The following is an 11,193-nucleotide window of genomic DNA, read 5'->3' as shown; positions in this document are numbered from 1 at the left end:
AAGAGGTGATTTCAATGTAATCCCTAAACAACAAAGAATATTTACAAATTTGGGACTAATTTTTTTTACAAATACTGATATGGAAACAAAACTTTATAGGCCTCCCAAATCTCAAGATTTTAGTTTTTTTTTAATTGGAGGTGGTTATACATGCAGATGTCGTGCTATAGACATAGTTCTTTCCATAGGTACATTGGCAATTTGTTGATATCCACGTTATGCTTTCATCTAGCATTAATTTTATGTTATCCTATGATATCAGTGTTAGCGTTTCTTCAAGGAGTAGGTTATGTTGGTATGCCTGCATTCGTGCATATTGGTGGATTGCGTCACCTTTGAGATTGTTTCGCTAGTTCTAGGAAGACGACCATCTCACTTATTATTATTAAACATTTTAGTTTTATTTCGTACGCTCCACCTAGTTTTACATTTGGTTCGAGTGGGACTCGCGTATTTTGTTGTTTTTACTGTTCGATCTACCGCTTCAGTAACTAGGTTGGTACCCCTGCTTTCCATCTGCTGATGGCGTCATGCTTCCTCCGTTACCACTCGCCCGAGTCCCTCTCTCGCCATATTATTTCTGCATGCCTAACCTTACTTACGTGATTTCGCTTTTAATTCATTAATTATTTTTATGTATTTGTGCATTGATATTATATTTATTGCTTTACTCCGTTATGATCATATTTTTGGGATTTTCATGTCATGTTGAGGGGATCTCCAGTTGGTAGCCCTGTCTACCACTACGCACTGGTGATTCCCCGGTACCATACCCCCCCCCCCCACAGGTTGGGGAGGCTATTCCATCCCCCCCTCCTCCAGTGTACACCCTTCCTCTCACTCGATGGTTGTTGGTTATGACATACGGGTCAAGTATGCTTGTTCCTCAGTCTTCCCTCAACGTTCCGACATATTGAGGACTGAGTGTACCCACGGGGTGTGACTTAGTCTCATTCATTCATACCGGGCTGTTTCGTCTCCTCCCCTCCCATCGCCCCGATTGGCCATCGGTCGGGGGAGGGGGAGGGCCGGGACCACCGGGGACTATCACCCGTGATTAGTCGGTATGACTGCACCTTGGTGTAACTTTTGCTTTTAGCTATGGTTGTAAGAATGAGCACTTAAATTAGGAGTGTCCCCACCTACGGTACCTCCTGCTATTATCGTCCGCATAGGACTTATTAATATCATTATATTATATTCTACATGAATCATTACCTTCGTCCCGGTACCTCTGGTTGGGTAGTGGGGGTTCCATTGGCTCCCCCGCGCTCTCCCGTGGTACCCTCCCGTCATCAGACATCGGAGCCTCCGAGCTCTTAAATACAAGATCTGTTGACACTGACACAGTTTTGATTATATCCTCCCTCCGGGAGCCCTATTCAATTACAGACATTAGTTTTAGATCATAACTGGAGTTTTCTATTTATGTATTTTAAGGATGTATCTTAGGTTACTTTAAGTTTACTTTAAGTTACTTTTAAGTTTACTTTAAGTTACTTTAAGTTTACTTTACCAACCCTGTTCCCTTTTTATTTTATACCTCCCTGGTAATGACGGGATGGTATATTCCTCGCTATGACAATATTATTTCATTGATAATCTTATCTTATTACGGAATTGTTTCAACATTTCCCCGGTTACTATACCGGTTCGAAATTTTGTTCATAGCCTTTTGTCCCGATTTCATATCGGTCTATTTTAAGAATCCGGAACACCCGGATCTTTTTAGGTTATTAACCTATTATGGGATACTCACGTATCTGTATTTTATTCTATACTTCCCAAGTAGCGACGGGATAGTGTATTTCAAGCTATGACAATATTATTTCATTGATAACCTTAACTTATTACGGGATTGTTTTAACAATGTCAGTTTATTTATAAGTTATTCCCCGGTTACTAAACCGGTCCTAGAGTTGTTCATAGCCTTTTGTCCCGGTTTCATATCGGTCTACTTTAAGAACCCGGAACACCCGGATCCTTTTAGGTTACTAACCTATTATGGGACACTCACGTATCTTTCTTTTATTCTATACTTTCCAAGTAGCAACGGGATAGTATATTTCTCGCTATGACAATATTTTTTCATTGATAACCTTAACTTATTATGGAATTGTTTTAACAAAGTCAGTTAATTTATGATAAGTTTTTCCCCGGTTACTGTACCGGTCTGAACTTTGTTCATAGTCTTTTGTCCCGATTTCATATTGGTCTAATTCAAGAATTCGGAGCATCCGGATCTCTTTAGGTTACTGACCTGCTATGGGATACTTATGTATCTTTATGATATTCTATACTTTCCCAGTACCGACGGGATAGTATATTTCGCGCTATGACAATATTATTTCATTGATAATCTTCACCTTTTATGGAATTATTTTGACAATGTCAGTTAATTTATGAAAGTTTTCTCCCCGGTTATTATACCGGTCCGAAATTTTTTTCATAGCCTTTTGTCCCGGTTTCATACCGGTCTATTTTAAGAATTCGGAACACCCGGATCTTTTTGGGTTACTACCCTACTATGGGACACTGTAGGTGCCCCTGTCGTTACTATCTATAATTATAACTTCGGATATATTATTTTGGGATTTTCATTTTATTTCCTTTGTGATTGATCGATTTAAACATTTATTCTCGATCTATTTATTTTACATTCCCAACGGAGTTACCTTGTTCATTAGTAACGATATACCCTCTTTCGGAGCTCGCAGTCTTCCATGACTTCTACCTTGGCGACTCTTTAGATCTGGGTTGGCGGGTTTGCCTGGAGTGTCAGGGCAAAGAGATCCTGTGTCTCTTCCTTTTAGGGTTTTCAAGGAAGCACGTGGCTGATGTCGGGCCACGTCCCGTTGTCCCTAAAGTTAAAGCTACCTGCCAGCCCTAGCAAAGACTCACAGGTCTTCCAAATCACCAAACCAGTTAAGACTTCTCTTGGGCCGAGAGCGAAGCCCGGCCTGAAACCTACGACCCCGGAGGCTCCCTTCGATCCGGCAGCCCTTTCAAGATTGATGCATGGCCTCTCGTGGCATGGTTAGTTTCAACCTGACCTTTCATTAGAAGAGGCCAGCGACCGATCCCAGGGATGAGGTAGAAATTTATTTCTATTTGAACACGATGTTGTGCTGATATTTATCCATATATATACATATATATATAATTTACGGACCTCTGTAGCTCACTGGCTCAAACCTCGTGTCACATACCGAGTCACCACGATTATAGGATGGAAGATTCCTGGTGCCTCTGTGAACTTGACAATTGAATGGAATTATTGCCCATTAGGGGGAAGTGAGTGCTAAACCAGATAGCCTCATACAGGGTCTCATTTGTTATGGGCTACCTCAACAGCACAATATATCATCCCGGATGCCTCTAGGCTCCCGGAATTCGTCGAAAGCAATCCGTGGAAGGGGGCCTTGCGCTCTCCCTTCAAAGATGGTATGTTAACCATCGAATGGTTTGGCACCCGGACTGTAGAAGATTTTGAATTCTACCCGCCGGGTCTACAGTTCCCTCTCTCTAGTTTCGCATGCCTTACCGAGGAGACACTCGTAAGGTTTGACAAGGTCCACAAAGAAACCAAAATGTACCCAAAGGGGCAGGCTCAGTCCACCTGGGTCCGGCCCTTAAACGAGTGGGAGTGTGTTAACACTACGTTAACACCTCACAAGAGCCCGTACACGATGTTTCTAGTGGAGGAGTAAACCCCTACTCCGTGTGTCACTAAGATATCGGACCTTGCTCGGCAGGCAATAAACGAGGACAAGCCGTTACCGCAGCTGAAGGAAACGCATCCGACCTCCCTCCTGTCCCTGGGGGATCACGATTGCTGGGCTAACGCCCCGGCGACCTTCACATTGGGTAAATTAAGCGCTGACTGTGCTCCCATTCAGTTCAGTGAGTGGCTACCCAGGCTTCCGGAATCTCTGATATGCCTCGAGCTCGAAGACTGTATGCGCCTGAGTGGACCTATCAACTCGGCTACAATGGCAGAAAAGACCTCTTTAATGTATGAAGAAGAACCACCTTTTAAGGTCTTGACAAAGTCATTACTTCAAACCTTACTGTCTGATTCCTACGACTTCTTTGCGGCCAGACGTCGTTGCTGTAGGCATGTCTTGTCTGAGGCCACTATCAGACATGAGCCTAACAAGCTCATTAAAGCCCCAGTCTGGAGCTGCTAGGGTCAATCAGAGCCTCAAGGTTCGATGGGCTTAGTCCCCAAGCACAAGTTCGAACCGGCCAGCAACCAATCTCGAGGTAGAAAGAGTCTGAGATCTTTCCATTCCTTCCAAACCGGCAGTCCCAACAGGTGGTTCAAACCATCCCGGTGGCACAAGGGAGTCAACCTTTCACTTCGAAGGGTCAACCCCAACAGCAATACGTGCTGGTTCCTCAGTCCCAAGTAGCAACTACCTCCTATGCTACTTCCCCAGCCCTTAGGCCCACCTTTGAAACTCAGGGTGCTTTCCAGGGTTACCAGCGCCCCAGAGGCGCTAGCTCGAGAGGAACTTTTCGCAACAGCTACTCTCGAGGCCGGGGAGGTAAATCCGCAGCAAATCATTGAGGGTTCTCAGGTAGGGGTAGGACTTTACATCTTCCGGAACCGTTGAACGTTCAACATTTGGGCTTTCAGTATAATTTGGGCTTTCAGTATAATTTCCAAAGGTCTGGAGTGGAGTTGGATAGAATGGCCCCCTCCACCAACCAGTTTTCATCAACATCCAACGGAAGAGCTAGTCTTATATGAAAACGATTTATTGCAAAAGGAAGCAATAAAGAAAGTAAATCGTTTGTAATTTCAGGATCACTTGTTCAGCGGGCCAAAGAAAGACTCAGAATAGCGAAGAGTAATCCTAGACCTGTCGCTTCTGAATTCTTACATTTAATGCGACAAGTTTCACATGCTGACCATCTCTCAGGTGCGGACCTTGCTTCTCTGTGGGGCCGTCACCTCCCCTATGGATCTTGCAGACGTTTGCTATCATGTTCCGAAAGCAAGGCATTTTCGTCCGTTTCTAGGCTTCAACTAGGCAAACTGCCTCACAGCAACTACAGAGTGATAATCTCTTACAACAGTTTTGGTTCCAAATCAACTTCGAGAAATCTCGTTTAGTCCCGAGGACAAGTTTCAATGGTTAGGATTCAATGGGTTCTATGCTCCCACACTCTGTCTCCCAACAGCCAAGAGGAACGGTATAGCAAAACACAATAAGTTTTCTCAAAGACAAATTGTCTTCCAGAAGAAATCAAGAGAGAATCCTGGGTGCCCTCCAGTTTGCCTCAGTAACAGATATACTACTGAAGGCCAGACTGAAAGATATAAGCCGAGTATGGTGCTCCAGGAAAACGAGTAATATCGAGACAATGGGCTCGACTCCAACCAATTCTGAAGAAAAGACTTCAACCATGGACAAAGGTCAAAATCTGGCAAATCAGTTTCCTTACAATATCCACCCCCAAGCTCGTCTTTTACACAGACGCCTCCCTAACAGGCGGGGGGATACTCTCAGTACACGAAAGTCCTGGGACTATGGTCGACAATATTCCGCCAACTTCATATCAATGTTTTAGAAGCCATGGCGGTATTTTTGACCTTAAGCAACCGGCTCCAGCCAAAAACCAACATATCAGGTTTCTTCTAGATAGATAGTGGCAGACGCACTTTCGAGGACAACTCCGCTGGAGTCGGAGTGGTCACTAGACCCAATGTCCTTCAGTTGGATTCTTTCTCAGGTTCCGGATCTCCAGATAGATCTGTTTGCAACAAAGTCCAACTACAACTAGAGTGCTACGTAGCTCCCAGCCCGGATCCTCGGGCTTACGCCACAGGCGCACTATCATTAGTCTGGAACACTTGGGAGAGAATTTACCTATTCCCACCAATAAATCTGTCGATGAAAGTGTTAGACAAGCTCAGGACTTTCAAAGGCCAAGTTGCTCTAGTAGTCCCCATCTGGCCCAAGCACAACGGGTTTCCCCTTCTGGTGGAACTGGTTCTCCACCTCGACAGATCCCCAATCCAATACAAACACAAGCAGTACAACTCGCTGTGTGTTAGCTTCCTCAAATTCAGAATGCCCTACCTTTCTGGACTTTATGAAATTTGCAGCTCAAGAGGTGCAGATATTGATCCTCAAATACGTTATTTTTAGAATCAGATAAGAGGGGATCCACCCTTCGACAGTATGATTCGGCTGTTATGAAACTTGCCAGTTTTTAAGGGACTCAAAAGTTGAGACAATGACTATGAATCTGACAGTAACCTTCTTCAGAATTTTATTTGAATCAGACTTAGAGATTTGTACTATTACCACAAATTAAGTCACCCTTGAAGGTTTTACAATTGGCTTTAATATTGCCCTTACAGATTCATACTTCTCATCCATCCCGAGAACCTGCGCCAGATTGAAACCATCAACTCACCATAGCTCAGTTTCCTGGTTTCTGAATGAAGTAATTAAATTGGCTTCAGACACTCTTAACGAGACTTGCCATTATATTCCATTGGTTAGGAAATCCTTGTTCTTAATGAACCTGACTTCTGGCGCCAGAATATCAGAACTTTCAGCCTTGTCTAGAGATCCAGGTCATATTGAATTTTCTCTCGTCAGGGGAAGTACTCCTTTCCCCTGACAAAAGATTTTTAGCGAAAATGAGGACCCCCAGGACAGACGGTTCCCCTGGAAGATTGTCCCACTTCCGCAGGACCCATCTTTATGTCCAGTAAACACTCTGGAAGCCTACTTAAACATATCTCCCGTTCAGTCCTCGGGGCCCTTACCCATTAGAGAAGGTGAAGAACCATCATCCTGAAAGGACTCAGACAGAAGATTCTGCATTTCATTAACGGGCTACCTAGAATCATTCCCACATCACTCCCTTACGTCCATGATATATGAGCTGTAGCTACCTCAGTTAATTACTATGAACTTCACTGGACTTACTAAATATACAGGCCGGAAGTCTCCAACAGTATTTAAACGCCACTGCTTAAAACCTCTGGAAGCCTTATATTTGCTACAGTGGCAGCAGGGAATGTGATTCCTCCTGAACATAGTGAACCTTAATCAACTATGTCTTGCTATCCTCTTACCTGTTATTTTGGATTTTGTTACTTCCTCAGGTATTGTTCCAAGTTTTGGGACCATTTCTCTGGTACTATTTCACTGCGCGGCACAGGTCGGAGCCCAGAAAAGGGATTTTGACGAAGGAAAAATCTATTTCTGGGCGAGAGACCTGTGCCGCCCAGTGAACCCTCCCTTGACTTCCCTCCCAACATGGGCCCCAAACCTTGGGTGCTATGAGGAGTGACGTCACTGGCGTGGGTTGGGTTAGTGGTAGTAGTGTTGAACGGCACCTCGCTGTGGCGGGGATTTTGAAGAGGAGATATCTAAATAGTGCGAGACCTCTGGTTGTGAATTATCACGCCCCAGTATTTTATACCGACACCTTATATAGGTGAGCGAGCTGGGTTCAACCTGGCATTCCTATGCTTTTTTTCTCTGGTAATATATAGCAGTTATATTCCTTAGAAATAAGTGCTCTAGGAGTATTTCACTGGGCGGCACAGGTCTCTCGCCCAGAAATAGATTTTTCCTTCGTCAAAATCCCTTTGTTGATATCCACATGAATGCTCTCGGCAGTCAGTTCTGAAAGCACACGAGCATACTTTGAAACGTCCAAGTTCTGTCAGTTTAGTTTTTAATGATTCTAGAAGAGTTCATTTGATATCAGTACTCCAGTTGTTTCTTGATGAATATATTAGATTTCTGTACTCTGGTTTAGATCTACACTGCACTTATCGTATCCCCCAACCAGAAACATCTTATAAAAACATAAGTTTTTTTTTTTTTTTCCAAGATCATCATTGTGTCTAAGGCAGGTTTGTTTACAATCAAATATCATACCAAAAAATTTAATTTTTCTTTTTTGGTCAGTGATGGTGAATTTCAAAGTACTGTAAATTGTACCTTTCTAAGTTAAAGTAGGTACCACTCGAGATGTCTCTATCTAATACATCTTCCTCTTCGGTTTATTCCCATCTCTATATGGGGTTACACTTTGGAATAAGCCTTTTCAATCTATTTTTATCTACATGAACCTCCTCTTTCCTCATTAGATGTCCATACCATCTCATTCTTCCTTTTTGCACTTTCCTTCATGTTACCACAACCTTTGTCGATCCTCTTGTTTGGTCATTCCTAGTTTTATCCTCTTGTCGCCCCAGACATCCACCTAAGCATTATCATTTCCGCTACATTCATCTTTTTCTTATCAGTTTTCCTTAGTCTTACTGTCTCTCTACCATAGAGTATTGCTGTTCATAAGTGTCTGAGATTTTCCTTCTTCCTAGTGGAACACACTTGTTGCAAAGAACTCCAGTGGCAGTTCTCCAGGTGTTCTAGCCTGCCTCCATAGGACATTTTACTATTCCATACATTCACCTCACATACGTGAGGCAAAGAGGGCAGCTGACCTGAGGTGGGGTCAGGGATTGGGTCATTCATATGAAGAGAATAAGAAGTTTTGGAAAGAAGTGAAGAGATTAAGGAAGGCTGGCTCAAGAATTGAAGAGAGAGTGAAAGATGGAAATGGAAGGTTGTTAAAAGGAGAGGAGGCAAGGAAAAGATGGGCGGAATATATTGAGAGTTTACTGAACGTTGAGGATAATAGGGAGGCAGATATAATTGCTGTTGCAGGTGTTGAGGTGCCAGTGATGGGAGATGAGAATGAGAGAGAGAGAGATTACAATAGATGAAGTGAGGAGAGCACTAGATGAAACGAGAGTAGGAAAAGCGTCGGGTATGGATGGTGTGAGAGCCGAGATGTTGAAGGAAGGGGGTGTGACTGTACTTGAATGGTTGGTGAGATTGTTTTAATGTGTGTTTTGTGTTGTCAATGGTACCAGTAGATTGGGTTTGTGCATGTATTGTACCACTATATACTGTAAGGGTAAGGGAGATGTGCATGAGTGTTGTAATTCAAGAGGTATTAGTTTGTTAAGCGTAGTTGGAAAAGTGTATGGTAGAGTAATGATTAATAGAATCAAGGATAAAACAGAGAATGCAATCTTGGAAGTACAGGGTGGTTTTAGAAGAAGTAGGGGTTGTATGAATCAGATTTTTACAGTAAGGCAGATATGCGAGAAATATTTAGCAAAAGTTAAGGAGGTGTATGTTGCGTTTATGGATCTGGAGAAAGCGTATGATAGAGTTGGTAGGGAAGCAATGTGGAATGTGATGAGGTTATATGGAGTTGGTGGAAGGTTGTTGCAAGCAGTGAAAAGTTTCTACAAAGGTAGTAAAGCATTTGTTAGGATAGGAGATGAAGTGAGTGATTGGTTTCCGGTGAGAGGGGCTGAGACAGGGATGTGTGATGTCGCCGTGGTTGTTTAACTTGTATGTTGATGGAGTGGTGAGAGAGGTGAATGCTTGAGTGCTTGGACAAGGATTAAAACTGGTAGACGAGAATGACCATGAATGGGAGGTAAATCAGTTGTTGTTTGCGGATGATACTGTACTGGTTGCAGACACAGAAGAGAAGCTTGGCCGATTAGTGACAGAATTTGGAAGTGTGTGTGAGAGAAGGAAGTTGAGAGTTAATGTGGGTAAGAGTAAGGTTATGAGATGTACGAGAAGGGAAGGTGGTGCAAGGTTGAATGTCATGTTGAATGGAGAGTTACTTGAGGAGGTGGATCAGTTTAAGTACTTGGGGTCTGTTGTTGCAGTAAATGGTGGAGTGGAAGCAGATGTACGTCAGAGTGTGAATGAAGGTTGCAAAGTGTTGGGGGCAGTTAAGGGAGTAGTAAAAAATAGAGGGTTGGGCATGAATGTAAAGAGAGTTCTATATGAGAAAGTGATTGTACCAACTGTGATGTATGGATCGGAGTTGTGGGGAATGAAAGTGATGGAGAGAGAGAAATTGAATGTGTTTGAGATGAAGTGTCTAAGGAGTATGGCTGGTGTATCTCGAGTAGATAGGGTTAGGAACGAAGTGGTGAGAGAGAGAATGGGTGTAAGAAATGAGTTAGCAGCTAGAGTGGATATGAATGTGTTGAGGTGGTTTGGCCATGTTGAGAGAATGGAAAATGGCTGTCTGCTAAAGAAGGTGATGAATGCAAGAGTTGATGGGAGAAGTACAAGAGGAAGGCCAAGGTTTGGGTGGATGGATGGAGTGAAGGAAGCTCTGGGTGATAGGAGGATAGATGTGAGAGAGGCAAGAGAACGTGCTAGAAATAGGAATGAATGGAGAGCGATTGTGACGCAGTTCCGGTAGGCCATGCTGCTTCCTCCGATGCCTTAGATGACCGCGGAGGTAGGAGCAGTAGGGGATTCAGCATTATAAAGCTTCATCTGTGGTGGATAATGTGGGAGGGTGGGCTGTGGCACCCTAGCAGTACCAGCTGAACTCGGCTGAGTCCCTTGTTAGACTGGGAGGAACGTAGAGAGTAGAGGTCCCCTTTTTATGTTTTGATTCATTTGTTGATGTCGGCTACCCCCCAAAATTGGGGGAAGTGCCTTGGTATATGTATGTATGTGTATGTATAGTTTCACCAGATGTAGCAGAGGTAATTAAACCTGTTTACTCAATTATTTCTTCCCCATTTGACCTTATTTTTTCTCTACCCTTTGCCCTCACTGGTGGAACACTTATATTCGGTCTTGGACCTGCTTCTCATTCTTGTATCTTCCACTGCTCCTCTCCACCTTTCAAGCTTAATTTCCAGGTCTTCCTTCTTTCAGCAAACACTATCATGTGTATAATATGCTCCATGACACTGGCTCTCTTAACTTCTGTATCACTCAACAGTGCTCCTCACTGGTACATCTCCTGGATCAACCACACATAACCTCTTGGACCATCTTATTCCTCGGACATCTCCATACTTCTCGGGAATGTCATGAGCCTTTTCAAGGTGTGTGAACACTATACAGTAGCCGACATCAGAAGTGGCGTGAGGTTAAACGTAACATAAAATATTTGTAAAAAAATCTATGGAAAGCTTTAAAAATGGAAAAAAAAAAATATTTTAATACTCACCAACTCCTTGACTAATACTTTATAGGCAATCCCCAATGTTTAGTAACCTTGAGCCTTTTGGGGACTGAATCGGCAAGTTTCTGCAAGAGTTCGTTGTCGAGGTTGTCCCGGGCACGCTTCAACTCCGCTTGCAACTTCGGAATT

At 43.3% G+C, this 11,193-nt stretch overlaps 1 protein-coding gene across 1 annotated transcript in view; it reads left to right on the top strand.

Moving 5' to 3' along the window:
- Positions 1-10,913, top strand: part of LOC137640761 (zinc finger BED domain-containing protein 5-like) — a 105,725-nt gene extending 94,812 nt beyond the window's left edge. Inside the window, exon 4 of the mRNA XM_068373240.1 lies at positions 10,819-10,913. Within this exon, the coding sequence (XP_068229341.1) occupies positions 10,819-10,913 (95 nt within the window). The remainder of the gene's footprint in view (positions 1-10,818) is intronic.
- The last annotated feature ends 280 nt before the right edge of the window (positions 10,914-11,193 follow it).

This window comes from Palaemon carinicauda, chromosome 1 (genome assembly GCF_036898095.1).
Source record: "Palaemon carinicauda isolate YSFRI2023 chromosome 1, ASM3689809v2, whole genome shotgun sequence".
Lineage (NCBI taxonomy): Eukaryota > Metazoa > Arthropoda > Malacostraca > Decapoda > Palaemonidae > Palaemon > Palaemon carinicauda.
Note: the sequence above shows the minus strand (reverse complement) of the source record. Positions and strands in the feature narration are given on the sequence as shown.